Genomic DNA, 21,577 nt, shown 5'->3' on the forward strand with positions numbered 1-21,577 from the left:
ATTGGTCAGGAGCATAGATTAAAAGAAGGCAGCTTAGATGCAATTAGAAAGCTAAAGCCAGAGTTTAGCCATAACAGTAGCCAAAGCACTGAAGTCATAGATGGAGCTTTAGACTAGATTAAAGACCTATCGCTGTACCACTAAACATCTTCCCCATTCTGTGACAGTGACTGCTGTAAATTAGCGAAAAGCAACATCTGAGCCACACAACCTCCATGCAAAGCCTCTTGCACACAGCAGAATCCATTTTAGGATCATGCGCTTTTATGTAATAGAAATGCTAAACCGCCCACATATGCATGGGGCACCATTTTTTAAACCAATAGCTGCACAATGCAGGACTCCATTTGTGAACTGTGTCCCTCCTGCCATGACTGCAATCTTCATAATACTGGGCCATGGCAAACTCTTATGAGCCCTCCATTAAAACAGGCTGTCATGCGCATGATGGTGGCGGTTAAAGCAGGCGGGATTTGGAAATACAATCTGATTTTACCTCCAGCTTCATTATTGGCCTGGTGGACATCTGATAAGATTTCTGCATGAGGTAACAACCACTATGTCATTAGGCCAAATAACTAATTTCTATACTCCAATTTCTGTAGGTGAAAGTTTTAAAAACTCTCCTGAAGTTTGTAAAACATTCCATCCTCTAAATGAGGGTGGAAATGGATAAATACAAATTCAAATGATGCATGCAGAGTCCTAGAAATGCTGGGTGCAGTAGTTCTGAAAAGCTGTTTCCGACAGCCAGGTGGGTAAGTCCCAGTTAGGTGGATTTCCAGAAATACTGTTATGAGGTACATGTTATAAAGTGAACTTCTCCAGTAGAGGACATCAGAACAGATGGCTCTAAACTCCATGGTGGAAAGGTACATAGCTTTATTTGCATAGTTACATGTTCCAGTTACTCTTGTATGTTGGCCGCAGGGGCACGCCCGCCAGCCATCCTCAGGAATTTCCAGTCCAGGTCTCAACTGATAGCTTGAGAACCCTCATGCATCAACATTCACTGAGCTGTCACTCATAGAATGCCTCAGCATTCTAACAACTCTCAGGAATGACCCGCAGGACAACTGCTCAGAACATATAATATAATGCATTGCAACCGAGACAAGACACAGCAGTACAGTGTATGGGAGGATTGGTCCATGAGGCCCCCCTCCCCTGCAGCCTCTCCCCCTTGTGAAGTCCATGGCTCGTCAGGGGTTCCCCCTGCCACCAGGGCCCAGGTGGCGGGTGGACCACTGGCTGAAGACATTGACCAAACATGCTGTATTTAGCTAGGCCCTGGAAACCATTTTGTGAAATCAAAATGGCATGAGCCCTGTGCACCACAGCGCGGCCCCCGGTCTCACTTGTCCCTGCGGCCGCAGCTCCCTGGCAGATCCGCTGAGAGCCCGTTCCCACGAACAGACGGACATGAGCTAGTGCTAGATGCAAACACTGTAACATTTCACCTTCCGCAGTGTATCACTGTTCTCAGTATGACCCGGCCAGCAGGGCTGGGGTGGAAAAAGAACTGTAAAATGGTCCCCCGACAAAAGCAGAGCCCCCAAATACTAATGAGCAAACTACCTGTGATGAAACTCTTCTCTCCATGATCTTTTTGACTAAAACATGTAACCTCCATGACGATGGCAGAATGTGTGTTTATATGACATTCTGGTTGAAGCACCCACATCCCCATAGCTATGTGCAAATGGTAAAAGTGTCCTGGGGTTTTCATGTTATATGTTTCGCCGAGAAGAATGCACCCCAAGGTCCCATGCCATAACTGAACTAATGCTGCTAGAGTGCAAAGGGGTACAGTGGAGAATCCTGATAGCAATACTGACAGAGTGCTTGGGAACTAGGAATAGTGTCTGTTAAATCACTCTTCCCCCAGCTCAGTTGCTATGGGCTAGAAGTATACCCCATGTTGCCATGATTGTCCTTGCAAGGCATGCCTTTTAGCAAATCGTGTATTAAGGGATCCTCTTGCCTCTGTGTCGTGTGCCAGTCTGAGGCCTTTTGTGTAAGGGAATCAGTCCATCACTCAATATTGCTTCCATTCTATTTGTCCGACTCTGAGGATGTAATGACACTATTACCCAGAGGCATCACTACGGGGGAGTCTGGGGGCGGCTATAGCCTGGATAGGCCTGGATAGAAGCTCAGGGGATACAACCAAAAAGCTGGCTAGCCCCGAGTCCTGACAGTCCTGACATGAGCGTAGCCCCAGATCTTTTCCAGACCAAGCAACACCCCTGCCTTGGGAAATTGAAAACAAAACCAATATGCTCCCAATGGATGTTTAAAAATAGAAATAATAAATAAATGACTGTCGAAAAAGCAACAATGACGAGCTCAGTATTCTGTGGTAATTATTGGGGGACTGCCATCCTGCACTGCATGAAAGAGAAGACCTTGAGTTAGAACATGGGTTGTTCATGTCAGTGAGACATTCTTTAATCCATTGTTATGTAAATGTGTCTTCCCTGAGATTCAACTTTTGAGATTACAAAGGCAGTGTTCTTTCCAAAGGCTGCACATACACAGGCATGACATTTAGAATGCTGCCTCAGCAAATCTCCTTCAGCGATGGAAAGATGACATGAAGACTGGTCTCTTATCTGATGATAATGGCTTTCTGTTGACGGTTGATATTAGACAGTCAGGTCGGGGAGAAGAAAGCAAAGTTACATTGGGCTACAGCCTGAAGTTGCTTAGTGCGTTGAAAGGCTCCACAGTTGTGACCTTGTCTTCCCACTGCACACCGCCCCACTCGAAACTCATATTCAGAGCTAGAGCATTCCACCTGAGTGTGTAACTCCTTTCTCACCATCTGTCGTCTTGTTTGCAGGGGGAGGTTGGAGAGTCTGGAGTTCCCGGCGAGCCAGTAAGACCCTTTCCTAGCTCAGACCCATCGCTTCTGCCATATGAAGGCATCAGGCACTCATGCTCCATTCATTTCCCTTTTTTTTAGGGTCTTCCCGGAAAGGAAGGAGTACCTGGCGGTCGAGGAGAGAAAGGAGATTTTGGGCCCTTTGGCATGCGGGGACCTAAGGTAAGCCACCCACCTTTACCGGGACTTACCTCTCTATTACATTTGGGATCACTGCAAATTCCTAGATAGGCCGTGCACTGCGATATTTTAAAATGCCTGTCTGGAGACTGTAAATGAAATATTGTATATTCTAACATGCAAGTTCTTACTTTTCAAATGAATGCTCATTGTCCATTTGGAATGTCAGCGAGCCATTGCAAACAACTGGTTGGCAGGGGGCCTTAACCACTGTTACAGAGCTTGTTGTTTCTCTCCCAACATTTTGCCTCAAATTTCCGTGGCTCCGTCCACCAATATTTCAGTACAAGGTCTGTGCACTTTCTCCAACTACTTTCTGACATTTCTGATTTTTAACCTGTTTTTGTGCTTTTGCTCTGTTATAAAAGCATGACAGTCATGTTGGGAGCGCAGTCACAAGTGTTATCATACCTTCCCTTTGTGATGCGTCTTCAACTGTTTCTCTGGCCCGCAGCTTGTGTGTGGGCCGATAACACCTGTTATAGCCCTTCCCTCATAATACCACCTATAGTCTCATCTGCTCTCTACCATCAGAGAGACTAAAAAAACAGTGTGACAGGGGAACATGGAATGTGACATGATGGTGATACGAGGACACTGGTTGCAATTGCAAAGAGGTTGGCAGCACTATACACTGGCTGCAGATGTTAGAAGCCACAGGGACTAGGAGATCTAGGAACACTGACAGTGGGGCTAGATCATGAGTGGCCATGGGGCACTAAGATAACACGCTCTAAGGGCCTAGGAATGGCTGAAGAGATGGGTACATTTGGATGGTGGTAAAATAAAGGGAATAGGGGGCAGTGATACATGGGCATGTAGGAAAGTGTTCATGACAAATAGCATGACTGGGACTTAGGAACAGATAGGTGGCTCCATCACGAGAGAGAGTGAGGCTCTGAAATTCAGTCTTAAATTAAATGCCATCGGTATGGGGGCCACAGGCAACTGCTGATGAGGATTGTAGGAGCAGTGGAGTCAGGAAAAGTATATGGTAGAAGGGCATATGGGCACAAACATACATGAGACATAACATTGACATATCCATATCTATAGAATTGACAGGGTTATGTATATGGTCTGAGTAAATGGGGCAGAATGAAATGTACAATGTGTTATAGTCACGACAGAGCCTTTTAACATCTGCTGTCATGACAGCACATTGCGGAAGCAATGATCACTGGCATAGTACTACCCTGTGCACTTCCCCCTAGCTCACTGGATGGCAGTCTATAGTCTCCACTGAGAAATGCTATATGTTGCTGCTCTGATGTCCTGCTAGTGATGAATAAAATTATGTTCCACTGGCTTGCTCACATGTTCGGAATACAAGCTACAAATGCAGACATGCCTGAAGATGTTCACAGCATTGCACAGCGCATTGATGATCATTCTGTTTTCAGGGAGAAAGAGGGATGAAAGGCGCCTGTGGACAGGACGGCGAAAAGGGTGACAAGGTAAGAGCGAGGATGCAGTCGTGCGCATGACTCCTGAGTGCTGCAAAGACCTGCTTTACTCCTGCGTTGACTCTGTCTCCTGGAATAAGATGGCGATTTCTCTGAGTGATCACCTACATTACTGGCTAATGTGTAGTAGGCAGGAGGAGAACCTAATCCCCCTTGTTCATCTTATCCCGGCCATGCTTAGATTCTGGACAAACTTATAACATGATTGCATCCAGTGGCAGATCAGGGGTGGGGTGCATGATAACTTTTGGGTGCTCCTTTCAGATCCAAATGTACTATCATTGCTGCCCACGACACAGTGAATTGGTATTGACTGTGCCCAATAAGCCCTTGGCACCTACTGGCACCAAAGCCTCCACCCGGCACTGATGGCACCTTTTGCCCTTCTCCATTCGTAGCTCCTTAGAAGGTGTTGGTAAAGTGTCATCTAGTCTGTCTATTTCCCTTCCTTTTCATACCCTCCACTCAGGTGCGTGGCGGCAATGGTGATTAGGGGCAGTATTTCTTCAGCCACCTGTTCTTACCATACATAGTCACTTGGAGAAGTAAGGTATTGACCTCATGCCACATCTGGCTATGTGATCAATACAGCATGCTATTCAGAATCCCACACAAAATACCCCTTAGGTGGGAGTGGGAATATATCAAGAGATTTGCACTGGGCCCACCTCCAAAATAACGTGTCTTCACAAGTTAATGAATGCACTGCTGCATCACTTCCCCTGCCCGAAGGGTGTAGCCTCCAAAGGCTATTGCCTTACCATATGTCCAGACTGTGCAATGCACAGAAGGGTCGCTACTGACCCTTCCACACATGTTTTCAGTTATTCCATAAGCATCCTTATTCCTCAAACAGGGATGGGAATGCCTTTTCCATTTTTTTTTAACAGGCATGGGTTATCCATGAATTCCCGCAAGTGCCATTTCAGAAATGGCTCATGTGCAGCATTGTTTTACCACCCTAGCTGTGGTAAAACGGGTTACCAATTGTGGTAACCGTAGACCTTCATGCTGTTTTCCTGCGGTATGCCTAGTGAACCGCTTAGTAGCACGCTCTTCCAAGGCTGTCATGTCTGTTGAACTGTGGAACGCTTTGTGACACCTTTATCCATATGTAGCACCCTATAGAAATCCCTTATATTCCATGTTGTCCAGCAAATTACTAACAATAACTCACAATAAGAATGTTGGATAACCGAGAAGGTGTAAGGGCGGCTTTTGGTCATGGCATTGCAAGGGGCTCTCTGTACTGTGCATAGCCTGATCCTGGGTCATGCTAAGCAAACTTGTTCCCATTTGCTTCTTATCAGGGAGATGCAGGAATGCCTGGCCGGACGGGACTTCAAGGAAGGAAGGGAGACACGGTAACGATACATCATCAATTCCATGTGGCATCCCAACCAAGTGCAGAGATGTGCCACTAGGCTTATTAAACCATGTGAAATGTCTTTCTTTTCTAGGGAGAACTCGGAGTCCCTGGCCTCCCGGGCACACCGGGCAAGGAAGGTCTCATTGGACCCAAGGTGAGATCGCTTTGTGTAAAGCACTAATTCAAAGTCACAATTTGCCTCTGGTGTGTGATGGTGTAAGACACAAAGGGATAAGCAAAGCATGTAATTCTTTGTTGAGATAACGAGAGATGTTAACAAAAATAAAGGTAGCCTGTGAAGTGTAATTATACGGATGCATTTTCATACTAACCTTCTATTCAAACCTGAGAAATGTAGGGAACACCATTTACTCAAATGTAAACACCTGAAAGATCGTCATTTAAAGTGCTCAAATAAGATATGACTTGTATAGCCAAGGAAGAATGCAGCCATGTGTATTTCCCCGAAGGTATCATAGTGATGTTACCGAACAGAAAATAGAGAATAACATGTTTACCGAAACTGGAATAAAGAAATAAAATCGAATTTGTAATTAAAATGCATTTGGGAGCTGGGGTAAAGAGAGGTGGGGAACGGTTTGGAGAGGGTTTAGAAGCATAGGGAAACTGGTGTTTAGGGGCAGAACCCCCCCGAATAAAAAATTAAAAAACTTGATGTTTTCAGTTAAAAAAGTTTCGGTAAAAAAGTATTCCGTGAAATTTCAATTGGGTAACATCACCTAGATTCTACCGATTCACTGGTTAGAGAAGCAAAGGTTGTGACTCATATCAACTCATAAGTGGATATATAAGTGAGTAAGGTGATAATATGTAAACCTCACAGCGAGGCTTAACAAATCCTCAATGCCATGTAGCTCAAAAAGAAACTTTATCAGGAATTCGGCCTACGTGTTGATCATTGCTTCCGAAAGAGTCTAGTTGAAAAGGCTTTCTTTAGGACAGAGAGAAAGGTGCTTGGAGTGCACCAATGGAATGCATGACAGGACGTGGGCAGTGGTGCTGTGTATTCATTGCCACAGCTTCACCCCTTGCAGCTGTGGCAGGGGCTGTGACCCTAGAAGCACTTGATTGGCACCCCACACAAGGCATTGGTTACGAGCTGCGTCTTCTCCATCACCGTTCCTTGTCTTAAATACTGCCCTGCCTTATTGCTTGGCCCCCCTTCTTCTCACTTGGCCCCTCTTCCCTCCGTCTTTAATTCTGCTATTCCTCTTCTCTTCCATCGCCCCTCACGTTTCCTTATTACTCCTTCTTTTCTCTCTGCTTCCTTACTTTCTTTCGATATCTGTCTTTTTCCACTTTTTTTGCATCGTCTTTAAGTGTCTTCATGGCCGTGCTCCTTCCCATCTGCCTTCTCTAGTCTCCTTTTACTCCCCTGCCCACCCCCTGTGCTCCCAATCCCTCCGTTTTCTCTCTGTTCCTAAACCCCTCTTTCACTTCACTGGATCCCATCATATACGTCCTTCCACTTCCCTTCACGGCTGTCCGACCCGTTTTAAAGGCCATCTTCTTCTAATACTTACATCTACGTTATCCCTGGTTTATGATATGCAATCTTATTCCTTATTTTGTACCGTTGTTAACCCCAGTTTGTAACGCCCCTGGGCGCAAGAACCCTATAGATTTCAATAAATACAAACACAATTCGTTCACAGCTCATGCAGAACAAGCACTCTTGGTTAGTCACTGGAACACAGCTATTACTGGGTCTCGTGGTAATCAAGTATCCCGGTGATCATCGGCCAACGTCCATAAAGGGGTAGTCTGTAATTAGAACAGGGCTGTTTACCACATATGTGTGGTTTGAGCTCAACATGTCAAATTCTGCTCTTGGTGGGTTCTTCAGTGTTACTGTTCAATTCTCCTGTCCAAGAACAATGAAGGTGTGCTTGAACATCTGCAGAGAGTCACAAGGAATGGCTTTATAAACTACATTGCCCCAGCAAAGTGAGTGCCCCCATGCACACACCGACTGGCGCTTCGAGGTCAGAAGTATGTGTACAGTGGTCACACATTACACATGTTTATCCGCAGATAATGTACACCTACACGGATCCGAATATAACTAGTTCAGACTCACGTACAGCAACAATGCATAGAGAACAGTTTGATAATGGAACTCACACACTTAATTAACTATTTGGTCAAGATTCCAGGTGTTTGAGTTTCACACACAGACAGTTTGGGGATTGGAATGCATGGGTCTTGATGACACTCGTGCACGAAGGTCAAAATGCCAATGGTGGCTGGACCTTCAAGGCACCAGTAAGATACATTAAAGATATCCCCTTATTTAGAATGTTCACTTATCTCAGTCATCTTGTTGTTTATCACCAGCATCAACATGAAGGAGATTGCTGTGCCTTCAGCTTATAACCCAGAGTCAACAGCATGCTGAACATATCCATACCGTTAAGGCGCCAAACAACTGCAAGTTACGTTACCTGCTCATAGCCAGCAATGTGGTGTGGGTAGCTGGCTGAATATCTGCCACTACAAGGTATACACTCACACCTATGGCAAGCTATCTGGCCTTACAATGCCCACGCTCACATTTACAACTTGGGTGAGATAGAATGTGCCTTCAGGACATGCACTCAGGGCTATGTATATGGCTGCAATGCCACAGCGGCGTAAATAGCTGTGCATTTGGGACACACACAACCAAAACCACGTATACATTGTTGGGTCTTTAATATAGTGTCTCTGAGCCACCAACTTGAATGAGTAACGCGGGTTACAAATACACTCATATACACCCACTTACATTAATGAGGATTCAGGATCTTCATGAACCTAGGACATGAAGATACATACTCACTCACATCCATTAACCTGGCATAGATGGGTAGGCCGCTGAGGTGTTCCCTCACGACATGGCTGAGATAGACAGACCTTCATGGTGCCTATCAGGAAAGCTTTTCTTTTTGCTGCTTTCCTCCCATTGACTTCATTGAGACACCTTTTCTTTTTGCTTTTCTTCGAACCCTCCTCTGACTTGTTAGAGGTACGCAAAGCATTATGCTTTGCTTCTCTTGCCCTTTTGGTCATTCTTATGGGAAACTGATCAGTCTATATGACTATCAGTACTGAGAGACTATGGACTTCATTATGAGTATGTCGGTCTGGAAAAAGGAGCCGGTAACACTGTGTACTGGCACCTTTTCCGGAATGGCATACTCCAAGCCTGCCAGTAGGGACAGTAAACTACCGGCAGGCCTGAAATGCCGGTAGCTGAGGCCTCTACCAGCAGGCAATTCACTGAAGTATACGGCACTGTTAACAACGGTGCTGGTGCTTCAGTGGTTCCCACCCCATGCAGGTCTATTGGACCCCATGGGAATGGGAACTTACCGTTGCTCTGCCGCCCGTAATACCAGGATACTGCATGGTGGAAACGGTAAGCCGAGGTTGACAGTAAGCTGCTGGTACTACCCGAGGCTTACCACCAACCTCGGAATGAGCCCCTATGTCTCTCTTTGAGAATTTCTTTAATTGTTACAATTGCATGCATCACTTTAAAGTTAAGTGTGGTTAGGATACTTTGCATCGTTACAACTTTTTCTATGCTGGATTTTTGGTATGTTTTACAATATGCTGGTGGCAGCAGTTATTTTTCTACCATTTTTGTAACGTTTTACTTGTGCACTTTTGCAATGACTGCAAATGGCTACTAAAGGTGGCTAGCACTCTAAGATGGCCGTAACACAAGGTTTTCGCTTGTCCTCTGACTATTTTGTTCTTTGCCTTCTTCCAGCCTTCTCAGGTCGGAAATACCACCAGGCAAAGGGGCGGTTTGTTTGTAAGTGTGAATGTGGGGGCTGGGACTGTCTGGTCCAAGTATACATCCTTGCGACTGAATGTCTGTTGCTGGGGAGATGTTGTGGTCAGTGGCTATCCATGGTTGGATAGTCACAGCCAGTTTGAATGGTGCAGATGCCATTGGTGGGCGTTTGCAAGCTCCTGCAGCCATTCCACAGATCATTGTTGGAGCCATGACCCCTACAAAGAAGAGCAACCAGCTGACGACGAAGAAGACTCGTGTAGCTGACAAGTATTGACTCCAGTGCTGACCCCTGGACCGGTGGCAACAACAAGTCTCAACTGCTGCTCTAGCCGTGCCTTCTCTGCCTTCGGAAGTGTCCCTGGGACCAACCGACAGTGCCGTGCTGGCCTAGAGGGAATTCTAAGAGCACCCAGAATTGTTTTGATTGCTGCATGCAGCTAAGATGTGATTTTAGCTTGAAATATAAGGCCACCTTAGAAAAACAAAAAAACTATAGAGCCACTTTTGGTTCCCAGTCCACTCCTGCCAACTAGTGGTATGACCAGCTCTCTCCTGGGATACATTGCTGCAGCTGTCGCCATTTAGAGTGCATCATGGAACCTGGTGGATCTTCAACTTGCGTAATAAGATGCCCTCTTTGGCATTTTCATCTTTCTTCAATTAACAGAAGTTGTGCCCAATCTGCTCCTTTATTCTTGCATTGAAGATTGCCTGCCAGCACATGATCGCAATGACTCCTGTTGCAACTCTTTTTCATCGCTCCCTGGAGGTGTCCTGAAGTAGTCTGCTCTGCAGAAGTCTGCATCTTTCCTTCATTTTGGTGTTCTGTTGGAAGCTGTGAGGAACTGATTCCTATATACCGTGACTGACCAACACTAAGGCCCTACCAGCAACCTCGGCTTACCGTTTCCACCATTTGATTTCCCGGTAATACCGGGATATTACGGGTAGATGGCGGAACAGTAAATTGCCATTCCCGTGGAGTCCAGGAACGGTGCCGGTGCTTCAGTGAATTATTTGCCGGTAGGGGCCTGAACAACCGGCAGGTCAGGCCTGCCGGTAATTCACAGCCCCCAACGGCAGACTCGGAGTGACCTGATCTGGAAAAGGTGTGGTAACCATTGTTACCGGCACTTTTTTCTGGACCGGGTCACTCATAATGAGTGCCTAAATCTTTGCACTCACGATCACTGGGCCTTACTCGATGGAACCAAGCACAGAAGACTGTGTCCCCAACAGAATCCAGAAACCCAGCAAAGATTTCGGGAGAATGCAGAGCCAGGGAGGTAAGTTAACATACCTGTTTCTGCACCCCTGTCTTCCATTGGGTTACATTGGCATAACGTTCTGTCCCTAAATCAGCCCTTCCCTGAAATAATTAAGCATTAGGGGAGCAATTTATTCTGAAGAGTCTACATTTCATGCATATAAGTACTTAACTTTGTTTAATTGGTTAAAGGAGTATTGGCTTTCTTTCTTCTCCTAATGGTGAATGTGTATATATATGTATGTATTCACAGAAGAAACTTTGTTAATTGGACGTTATGGTTAAGTTGCACTAATAAAAAGCTATGAATTTCAGTGGAAAAACGTTGTTAAAGAGGCGTTATGGTTACAAGTAAAACCGTAACAGAAAAACAGAAATTCGACAGTTATATGTGATATGATATGATATTTTATGTATAGCACGTCCATACACCAGGGTGCGATGAGGCAAGTGAGGGGAACAAAGGAGGGAAAAAAACAATGTTACTAGGCCCAGTGCCATTTAGATTGCGCAAGTGCAGCAGAGAGGCAACGGGAAAAGTGCAAGGGGATGGGGAAAAGTGGAAGGTAATCTAAGCAACCATAACTCACACCACCACCGTGTACTGCTAAGACTAACACCCAGGACATCAATGATGACATCACAAATGGCATTGATGATATCACTGATGGCATCACATATCTGGGTGACTTGTTTTGTTCACTGACATATCTTAGCCAGGATGTTTTGTTCACTGACAGTCAGAATATGAACATTTAAAAGGTGCTATATATGTAGATGTTAACCTTCTTGTATGTTCGTAAAGTACTTTCCTTAGGGTTTGGTCTCAGCTCATGGTGCACATACATGGGGCAATAAGCAGGCCTCAAAAACACAATTAATTTGTATACATGATGATGAATTTTAATGTTATTGACATTTACTGGTGATGTTGTTTCTTTCTTCCTTACTTTAGTTTCCCTGTATGTACCTCTGATTTGTATGTATTTTGGGTCTTCATATGTATTGTTTGTACTAACACATAGTCAATCTTGAATTATTAGCTATTTATTCCATGTTTAAAATTCCTCAAAACTCTGATAAGGTACCATTCATTATTTTACTATGTAAAATTACTAGATTAAAAATAGTGTACTTCTATGGTGCATGCTGCAGCCATTGCCTATGTGTATGTATGATTAGGTTCCTGTATTAACAACAACAATCCAATATAATGTTTTGTTTAGATGAGTACATTCTTTAATGCATTAAGTAGTACATGATAGGTCTCCCGATCACCCCTGACATCTTGTTACCAACATTATAAACACAACCCTTTGTAGGGACTTTTCATCAAAATTCATTTCATAAGTGATGTCATCAGTGATGTGATCAATGACATTTGTGGGTGTTAGTCTTAGCAGTGCACAGTGGTGGCGTGAGTTATGGTTGCTTAGCTTACCATAACTGGAGAATTTCTGTGGGGTTTCGGCTTTACTTGTAACCATAACGTCCCTTTAACAAAATGTTTTCATTGAATCTCATATGTTTTTATCAGTGCAACTTAACCATAACGTCCCTTTAACAAAGTATTTCTGTGACTTTCATGTGTTTTAATGCGTGAAAATGTTTCATCATGTTACATCACTGTATATAAGTTATTAATAATTCCTCTTTTAACATATATGAAAGAACTGTAAACCTCTTTTAACAAAAATGTTTTGCAATGCATACTGATGTGTGTCGTTATCAGCAGCGTAACCTGGGGTTGCAAGTCATGGTTGAATTGCCTAGGGCATGAGGCTCGACCATGACCCCAGCCCCACCAAACCATCCCCGTGATATATTGCACCTACCTTGCATCCTAGTTCAGTGTCCACTATACCCCTCATAATGTAACCAATGCCCAGTGCTCATGGCTTGCAGCCATGGGCAGTTTCCACAATCCATGTGGCATGGGCTTTGCCCATGCCGCATTCCCCAATAGGCAAATCAGCGTAGACATTTGTCCTTGCTGAGGGCCAGGCCCACGGCCCAGGCAGCAAAATTTTATCACTATTTTTTGTACTTACCTTTTGATACTTTCAAAATAGTGAAACACGGGACAGATTTGCAAAAGCATGCTTTCAGGTCCTTGCTGATGCTCTGCGCACAGGTTTGTTGTAATCCAGTGCAGCACTTCAGGCTGTAGCCGCAAGCATAATATTTTTGACCATTCAAACCTAGGGCTTCGGCCATGCTGCATGCCCCAATTATCAAATCAGAGTACACATTTGTCCTGGCTCAGGGCCATTGCCCAGGCACCAAAGCTATTTCACAATTTGTTGTACTTTTTTTGACACTTTAGAAAAAATAAAACACAGGACAGATTTGCAAAACCATGCTTCAAGATTCTTGCTGATGCCCCTCGCGAATGTTTGCTGCAATCCTGTCCAGCACTTCGGACTGTAGCCACGAGCAGAATGTTGTTTCCCATTCAAACCTATCCAGATTTCCAAAAACTTTACCACATAGCCGGTCCCTGGTGGCCATACCCACTTTAACCCCATCACTGATCCCGCGTGGTCTAGGCCAGTAGCCAGATTGTCTAGTTCATGAAGTTTAGCCATGACCCAGACAATCTGGCCACTGCCCATAGCCACAGGCTTATACCTCAGTCACCAAAGGTAAATCACAATTTTGTGTACCTACATTATGACACTTTTCAAAAAAATAAAACACAGTCACATTTGCAAAACCATGCTTTCAGGTCCTTGCCAATGCTCCTTGCACGAGTTTGCTGCAAATCCGTCCATGTTTTATTTTTTGAAAAGTGTCAAAATATATGGACATAAAATAGTCATATCACTTAGCCCCCCCTTGACAAACAATGTACAGACCCCACTCTATTTTTGCCCCCTCTCGACAAAATCCTACCAAACCTTGCAAAAACATTCAAATATGTGTCTAAAATGGTTTTGCAAACTGGTGTGCTTATTCGTCAAATGGCACCAAATTTATAAGCCTTTCAAATATTTTGGGAACCCCCCACTAACGTTGCTCCCTCTTGGCAAAACAGAACCGGACTTTGCAGTACCATTCAGAGTCAGGTCTAGAAAGATATTGCAAAATGTCATGCAGTTCCATTGAGTGGCACCAAAGTTATAAGCCATACAAAAACTGCTTTTCACCAACCCTGTAAAGCAGAAATATGGATGGATGTCCCCGAACATCTGAGATGTTCGCGGGCATCACAGGACTGTCACCGAACATCCAGACTGTTTGCAGACTTCAGAGATGAAAAACACTAGTTTTTTTGGCTTTTTATGGCCTTATTACATCCCATCCTCATCACCCTCAACTCCCCAGAGATTGTTTCATTAGTTTGACAAGTGCAATGTTGTCTTTTTAACATGTTTTTACCGCGATGTCCGCGGACAACAGCTGCTGTCCGTGGCAAAGCCAACATATCGACCGTTTCAAAATATCTGACACAGCTCAAGTTTTTCATCATCCAATCAGCAGGCGTGTACGATGTCCGCAGACATCACGCCGGACCCTGATTGGTCTAGGGGGTATCCCCGTCCCGAATAGGGAAGTGATTCCGCAGACCAGACCCAGATATCCCAAAAATATGTTTTACATACTTATTGGCCGTTTTTTGAAAAAAACGACTGGACAGATTTACACCAAATTCACAAAAGCACGCTGCTCCTGATGCAAATTTGGTGAAAATCCATAAAGCGGTTTGGGCTGTAGGGGTGAGCAAAACCTTTTTTCCATTGCGTCTATGAGGATTTCCACACATTTTGGTACCCCCCTATAACTTTGCCCCCCCCAACACCTTGGACAAAACCATTCCGATGGGGCAATATACCTTTTTGCAAAGTCTGGTGAGGATTCGTCCAGGGTAAGCGAAGTTATAAGCCACCCAAAAAGTGTTCTTCCTATAGTGTGAGCAAATTAAGCATAAGCTTCTGCCGCAGGTCCTGTCATAGATATGTGTTTTATAGAAGGTGTGTGACAGTATTTCACTAGAGGATTTACTTGTTTTGTGTGTATTTGTAAGGCCTAATAAATGATTGTACATGTGTATACTTAGCTGTCTAACTTGAATTATTAGTGTTGTGTTACGTAGCTCTAGACCACTCTCACAGCCCTCCCGGGTCTTGCTGTTCTTCTGCCTTCCTCGATTGGGTTTGGCTAAAATCTCTGTTTCTCCATGCTCATCATATTGGGGGGGCCTCGCAAAACCTACCCCCAAACAACTGAACACCGCCAACCCACAGCAACAACATGGCTGATATAGATGTGCCTTCTAGACACTCACATCCAGTAACATGGCACAGATGGATGGGCATTCAAGGTCTTCATACACATCTACGCCATAGCTGAGATAGACAGGCCTTCATAGTGCCCACCTGAAGCAACACCAAAGCATAAATAGACGGGCCTTCAAGATGTTCACTCACAGCTTCATAATGGCAGGCATAGACGGCGCTTCATGGCCCATACAACTAGCAACAGCATGACATAGTTTGCAGAGCCATCAAAACAAGAAAAGCACATGGAGGAGGTAGCTGGGACATCAAAAGCACTCACAGCCAACGATATGAGTGGGATACCTCAGCGTTCTATCTTAGCCTTCAAGGCATTTAACACATCCCCAGCAACAAGGCAATTGCTCACTGCCAACAACACATCTAAGATATTTGGACCTTCAAACCAGTCAGCATCACGACTGACATATGTGGGTGCTCCGTACACTCCCATGCAGCCAACAGCAGGAATAGGTTGTCTGGCGCACAACATACAAGATTCGTGAGATACAAGGGCCTTTAAGACATGCACCTGAAGACAATGGCATGACCGGGTATCCAGGTCTTTAATACAATGACACGCAACATACAACAAGGCTGCGTTATATATGTCTTGAACAAGAATACTAAGTCAACAAAACGACTGACTGATGTAGGAGTTTCTTAAAGACACTCACAGAATGCCAACAGCATGGTTACATATATGTATTAGTTTTTACAATGTTGTATGCTGTGCAATCACAACTGATTGGGTATTAGAGCGCCTTACAACAAAGACACAACAACAGTGTAGCAGCATGTATCGGAATAGTAAGATCAGTCCAGCCAGGTGCAGCAATTCAATTTTAGAGAGAGGTATGTATCAATTTAAATCGAATTAAAGTTATTGTAGCCTTAGCTCAGACTGCTGCATTTGAAGGCTGGTTAGGGCCTGACTTCAGGACCCTGAACTGAATTTGCTGGCTAGAATTCAGAAATCTTCTATTACTGGTATACCCATGCCGGCCTCCAGTGGTGTTGCTAGGTCTGGAAACGATCCGGGGCTACGCTAATGTTGGAACTGTCAGGACTGGGGGCTAGCTAGACTTTTGGTTGTAGCTCCTGAGATTCTGTCCGGGGCTACAACCAAAAGACCAGGGGCTATAGCACCCTTAGCCACCCCCTAGCAACGCCTCTGCCGGCCTCTGTCCTACTGCGTGGCCCATTGCCATATTTCCATGTTCCAGGGCAGCCTTCTATTTACTGCAGTGAAACCAAGTTTCAGTAGCGCCCGACTTTATGGGAGTGGCAGATAATTGGTTCCGCTCCTCCTACCTGCCTCAGAGAGAAAGAGAGAGAGAGAGAGAGTGAGAGAGAGAGAGAGAGAGAGAGAGAGAGAGAGAGAGAGAGGGAGAGAGAGAGAGAGGGAGAGAGCTCTAGTTCACATGTATTGAACTTCCACAAATGTCCCAGTACCTACAATCCTTCAACTTGCAACCCGGAGAAAGACACTGCATCAAAACCAGAAAACTCTTAGGCATAGTTGTCAAAAATTGATCTTACTATCCTTCTCAAGCCGTGTCTATGAAATATTCATTATATAGAATACAAAAGTAAATATTAAAGGTAATACTTCATGAGGATTGTCGCCGTCAACAATTTTAAATTACAGCGCCAGAAAGCCCCACAGTCATCTCTTTTGCACAACATCAGAGTAAGGTTCTACCCTGTCCCTCAAGCATGAAGATCCCCCGCTCCAGTCTCTGGTTTAATATTATTGCAAATACCATCTGCAGTTTGTATTCAATATTTGTGCCAACATTCATTTCGTTGAGGCGAGGCGTGCGAAAAGCTTGCTGCTCAGAATAAAATGTGACCTACTTGCCGCAAACATCACACCTCTGCAGTGATCTTCTCTGACAGCTTATATTCCCCAGTGTAAATGGCGCAATGAATACAAGCCCACCTGCTTCATGGCGGTTTTCCAAACTGGTTAAAGACATGTGGCTTTTAAAATACTTAAGATCCAGATGCAGTGTGCGATGGATTATTTAGTAAACTGTGATGTGAAAATGTATACCAAGCCTAGGTCCTGCCATGACGTTTTCATCTTTCCACAGGGAGACAGGGGATTTAACGGCCAGCAGGGGATCAAAGGCGACCAGGGAGACAAGGGAGACCGGGTGAGTAATACTGTAAAGGAGGGGACGGTTGACCATGGCATGCATGGTGTAATCCATCATCGTCGTGTGGCTTTCGGCCCCGACACAAGCACGGTTGCATAGGCTTCTCAGCGGTCATGCCAAGGTGGTACTCCAAGTGAAGAATTGTACATTTGTTGTTTGTTGTTAACGATTATCCGGTCCTCTCAAATGATGGGGCATAGAGCACCGATTTCTGTGGCTGGGGTAGAGGAATTATGTGGCACACCATTGGCAAATTATGAAGTCAATAATGTGTCAGGATTTTGATTCTCTGCATATGTTTTGAATTTACGAATACAGCCTAATTGTGAGTTTTTCATGTCACTTATTAGGATGGCTGAAAATACCTTTCCCTCTTCTTTGAGAGGGTAGATTAAGCATGTTATTAAGATGCTTAATGTTCTCATCATTACCTCTCTAAAAATCATAATTTCAGTACCTGCCATACTCCTTTAAACTTTAAGGTTTGTGATTTGCTATCGTCTTATGTCCTCTATTTTCATTATCCCCTTATTATCAAGAGTTTAAAACATTAATTGGCCATGATCATATTGATTCTGTTAGTATTTGTTGTATATTTATCAAATAGATTTTGTAACTTTTGATCAAGTTGATCTCAAAAGTACATTTCTTTTCAGGAGATCATGTGCATGCAATGTATTATCTGGACAATTTTCAAAGATGTGTTACTGACTCTGACAGTGGGCCTAACTATAATGGCTATGCAAAGAGTAGAGTTATACTGGAAGATGTACGTTATCTTATTTATCCAATGAAACTCACCCAAATTATGCACCAAGCAAAACCTTTTCGGTCCCTTGTAGTAGTTCCCCTTCCACTTCTCAGCCCCACCCCCCTCTGTAAAATGATTGAAAGATAACCTGATATGTCTATGTTAAGCGAAGAACAATTATTCAAACCACAGGAAGGCTTTTGTTTGCAAATTAAGAATTCCTACTGCTGACCAACAACACCAAACATCCTAACATCCGGACCTGGCTCACCACTGTGAACATCACGGGCGTGACACGCCAGTTTACCACTGACAACAAGTCCCTTGGTTTCTCCATAGACAGACCGCTCTCCTTCAAGGAGCATAAAGCAAGGAAGACACACACAGCTTGGTAAAAACGTTCCAACTGCCAACAGTCAAGCCTTTCATCTCAGCAAAGAACTTCAGATCTGCTGTCCAAGCCTTGGACCCCTGCCTCCTGGATGGAGCCAATACCCTCCTGGAAGACATTGCTGTGACCACTCTGGCACCCATGACATGTGTTCTAAATGCTGCAAGAGACTCTGCAACTTTGACCACATCACCCTGGCCCTCATCGAACTGCACTGGCTCCCGCTGCCAGCATTTATTTGACTTCAAATCCTGCTGCGTCATCTACAAGGGTGTCGCCAAGCTACCTCACGGAGAGGCTCAACCTCTCCAGAGGCCTATGAATCACCAAGAGGCCAGGACACATGCAGACTTAAACCCTGCCTGTGCAGAGGGAAGAACCCAGAAGACAGGCCTTCTCTCTCTGCACAGCATACTATAGAACCTCCTCCAAATCAACATGAGCACCCCTCCCGCCCCCCGTTTCTTTGCTTGTACATATTAATAAAAAAGCTCAAGACCCTCTTATTGAAGAAATGGCACCTCCTTAACACCTAGTTCCGCACCCATTTCACTCCCCACCTATCTTAAGACTAGGCTGTCTGCTCCAACTCCCCCGTTGGTAGCTCCCCACTCCCTTGTATTAATCTCTTGCAATCTGCTTCCTCACCATGTACTTCCCACTATGACTTTTAAAGTTCCCTGTTGCTTCCTGAAGCAAAGTCTACATTCCATAAATAGGATTACAAATTTGAAGTTGCAAGCTACTAGCCAGCCATAAAATGTCACTCAGCACTTCAATTCTGCACATACACAGGGCACCCCAATTTATACTCACCAAGAGTCCATTTTCACTAGCCAATGGCCATTGGCGAGAGCAGATTTTGCACCCTGGAAGTATAATGCATATTTTATCTATTATCTCAATCCCATTGCTCTAGGTTTTGACAACTAGTTGGCCATGGGGGAAGACATGGACCATGCCTGCAGGTAGATTAAATTCTATGGGAAATAAAGGAAATCTAGTAACGCATGTAAGGGCAGAACCTCAGTTCCGACACTGTGTTAAGTAGAGAGTTCTACTCAGCATATGTGCTATGCATAGATTTTTACAGATTGTACAGCAAAGGAGGACAACTGGAGCTTCTTCAAAAAGATTTCGCAATTTTGTAATAAGCAGAAACCCTCATGATACTGGCCAGTGTCCCTTCCCAAAGAGGGAAGGACCATAGAAGGAGTGTGGCAGGAAAAGGTTAAGATATTGTGAAGTATAGAATCGGAGAAGGTGTGCAACCGGAGTTGACATGTGGAGAATATGGACTCTTAAAACTTCAATGTGCATAAAGAAAGATGAGTGTAACTGTGTGCCTCCTTATTCTTTGCTAATGAGATACAGCCTTGACAATACAGATGTAATCTTTGAGAACACCACATAAGCAAACAGCTGGAGAGAAACATGCAACAGCACAGTGGCAGTATAATCACAGCAATTAAAGCCTTTAAGCAGGTATTCCTCTCTGCCCCTAGCACTGCAGCTGGTATGGGCCTACTGTGGTCTCGACAGTGCAGCAAATAGACAAGCAAGCTAATGCACTAAGAAATACACAATGGAACCTTCATGCATAAGCGAACTTCACTGGCTGACTTCAAATGGAAAATAATGTTGAACTAGACTATAAAAGGCAGTGCCCACCAAGCAACAAGCCACACCATGGCCAATTTGGTGTAAAAGGAATATGTAGGGGTGAAGGTGATGGAGTGAAGATGTTAGCGTCTTCATCGTCATTTCATACTATGGAAGACTGATATTCTTCTGTGAAGCTAAAAGCAGATATAAACAGATGTAAAGTCAACTGCATCCAATTCCTCAGAAGACAAAGAACTCCCAGCAGCAGCATTCCAAGAACCAACACTGAATGACATTAGCCCTGCATCTTTGAAATCGAGAGAAACATTGACTCTGTAGCTACATGTGTTGCTCCTCATGCTGAATGCAACCAACTTCTCTCTTCATGACTTGGCCTTGATGGCTGAACTAAGCTCATGGACAGTGAAACTTATTCCAACAAGGCACCAATGAAGTCACAAGTACGAGCCATCTCTCAGTAATGAAAGTCTCTCAAAAGCAAGGAACCTTAACACACCTACTGCTCGTGGACTGTGTGGCCGCAGCACACGCATCAGATGTGCAAGACATCATACGCGCGTCATCAGCTTCTCCATTCACAGCCATATCATATAGAATTTGTGTCAGGTGTGTCCTGTCTCACAAACATTCAAAACACGTTGATAATCTAGGACAGGGAGCAAAGCCTCACTGCACGCAACTCTTCCTGTCTTTAGGACAAAATGTTGCTCATTATATTCTGGACAGAAGCACATGGCCATTACACAATAGCGAGGAACCACTGATGTGTAACGCAAACATGAGATATGGAAAGTGCAATGTGTTATATACTTTATTCTTATTCTCCTATCATAGAAGCTGTGGCTTTGATAAGCTTGACACTTGTTAGGATGTTTGCATGCAACATGTGTGGATTAGTCACATTTTCTCATCACTTATAGAAGACCCTTCTATTCTTTCTTTAGGGTGTGGCAGGTGCTATTGGAATGCCAGGCCCTAGAGGAGTTGATGGAGTGCCTGGTCCACCTGGTCCTCCTGGCCCAGTTGGCTCTAAAGGCCCTGAAGGTATCCAAGGACAAAAGGTATGTTATGTTATGTTATGTTAAAGGTCACTTATACCATGCACTATCACCACCTGCCTGGTTCCCTGGCGCAACTGTAAGGCAAGAGGGTGAGGGTGGAGGTTAGTGGGACTGACCAGGAGAAAAGAGCAAGAGAGCTGTGGTGTGCTGCTGGCAGCTTCAGTTCGGTTTACACAGGTGTGTTTTTCAGTTGGTAGCCGTCATATGCTGTTGGTATCCCTACAAAATATCCCCACCAAAAATATCGCCGTACATACGGCCGTTTGTCTCGCCATAGGTGATATTTTTGGGGTGGATAATTTGTGGGAGCGCGGTTGCGGGGGTATCCC

The 21,577-nt window shown here is 44.5% G+C and overlaps 1 protein-coding gene across 1 annotated transcript in view; it reads left to right on the forward strand.

Annotated features, from left to right (window-relative positions):
- COL7A1 (collagen type VII alpha 1 chain) overlaps nucleotides 1-21,577 on the forward strand; it is a 782,081-nt gene that overhangs the window by 710,462 nt on the left and 50,042 nt on the right. Inside the window, exons 109-115 of the mRNA XM_069646196.1 lie at nucleotides 2,846-2,881; nucleotides 2,969-3,049; nucleotides 4,471-4,524; nucleotides 5,844-5,897; nucleotides 5,994-6,056; nucleotides 17,354-17,416; nucleotides 21,132-21,248. Of these exons, the coding sequence (XP_069502297.1) occupies nucleotides 2,846-2,881; nucleotides 2,969-3,049; nucleotides 4,471-4,524; nucleotides 5,844-5,897; nucleotides 5,994-6,056; nucleotides 17,354-17,416; nucleotides 21,132-21,248 (468 nt within the window). The remainder of the gene's footprint in view (nucleotides 1-2,845; nucleotides 2,882-2,968; nucleotides 3,050-4,470; nucleotides 4,525-5,843; nucleotides 5,898-5,993; nucleotides 6,057-17,353; nucleotides 17,417-21,131; nucleotides 21,249-21,577) is intronic.

Source organism: Ambystoma mexicanum, chromosome 2p (genome assembly GCF_040938575.1).
Source record: "Ambystoma mexicanum isolate Mex_15411 chromosome 2p, UKY_AmexF1_1, whole genome shotgun sequence".
Classification (NCBI taxonomy): Eukaryota; Metazoa; Chordata; class Amphibia; order Caudata; family Ambystomatidae; genus Ambystoma; species Ambystoma mexicanum.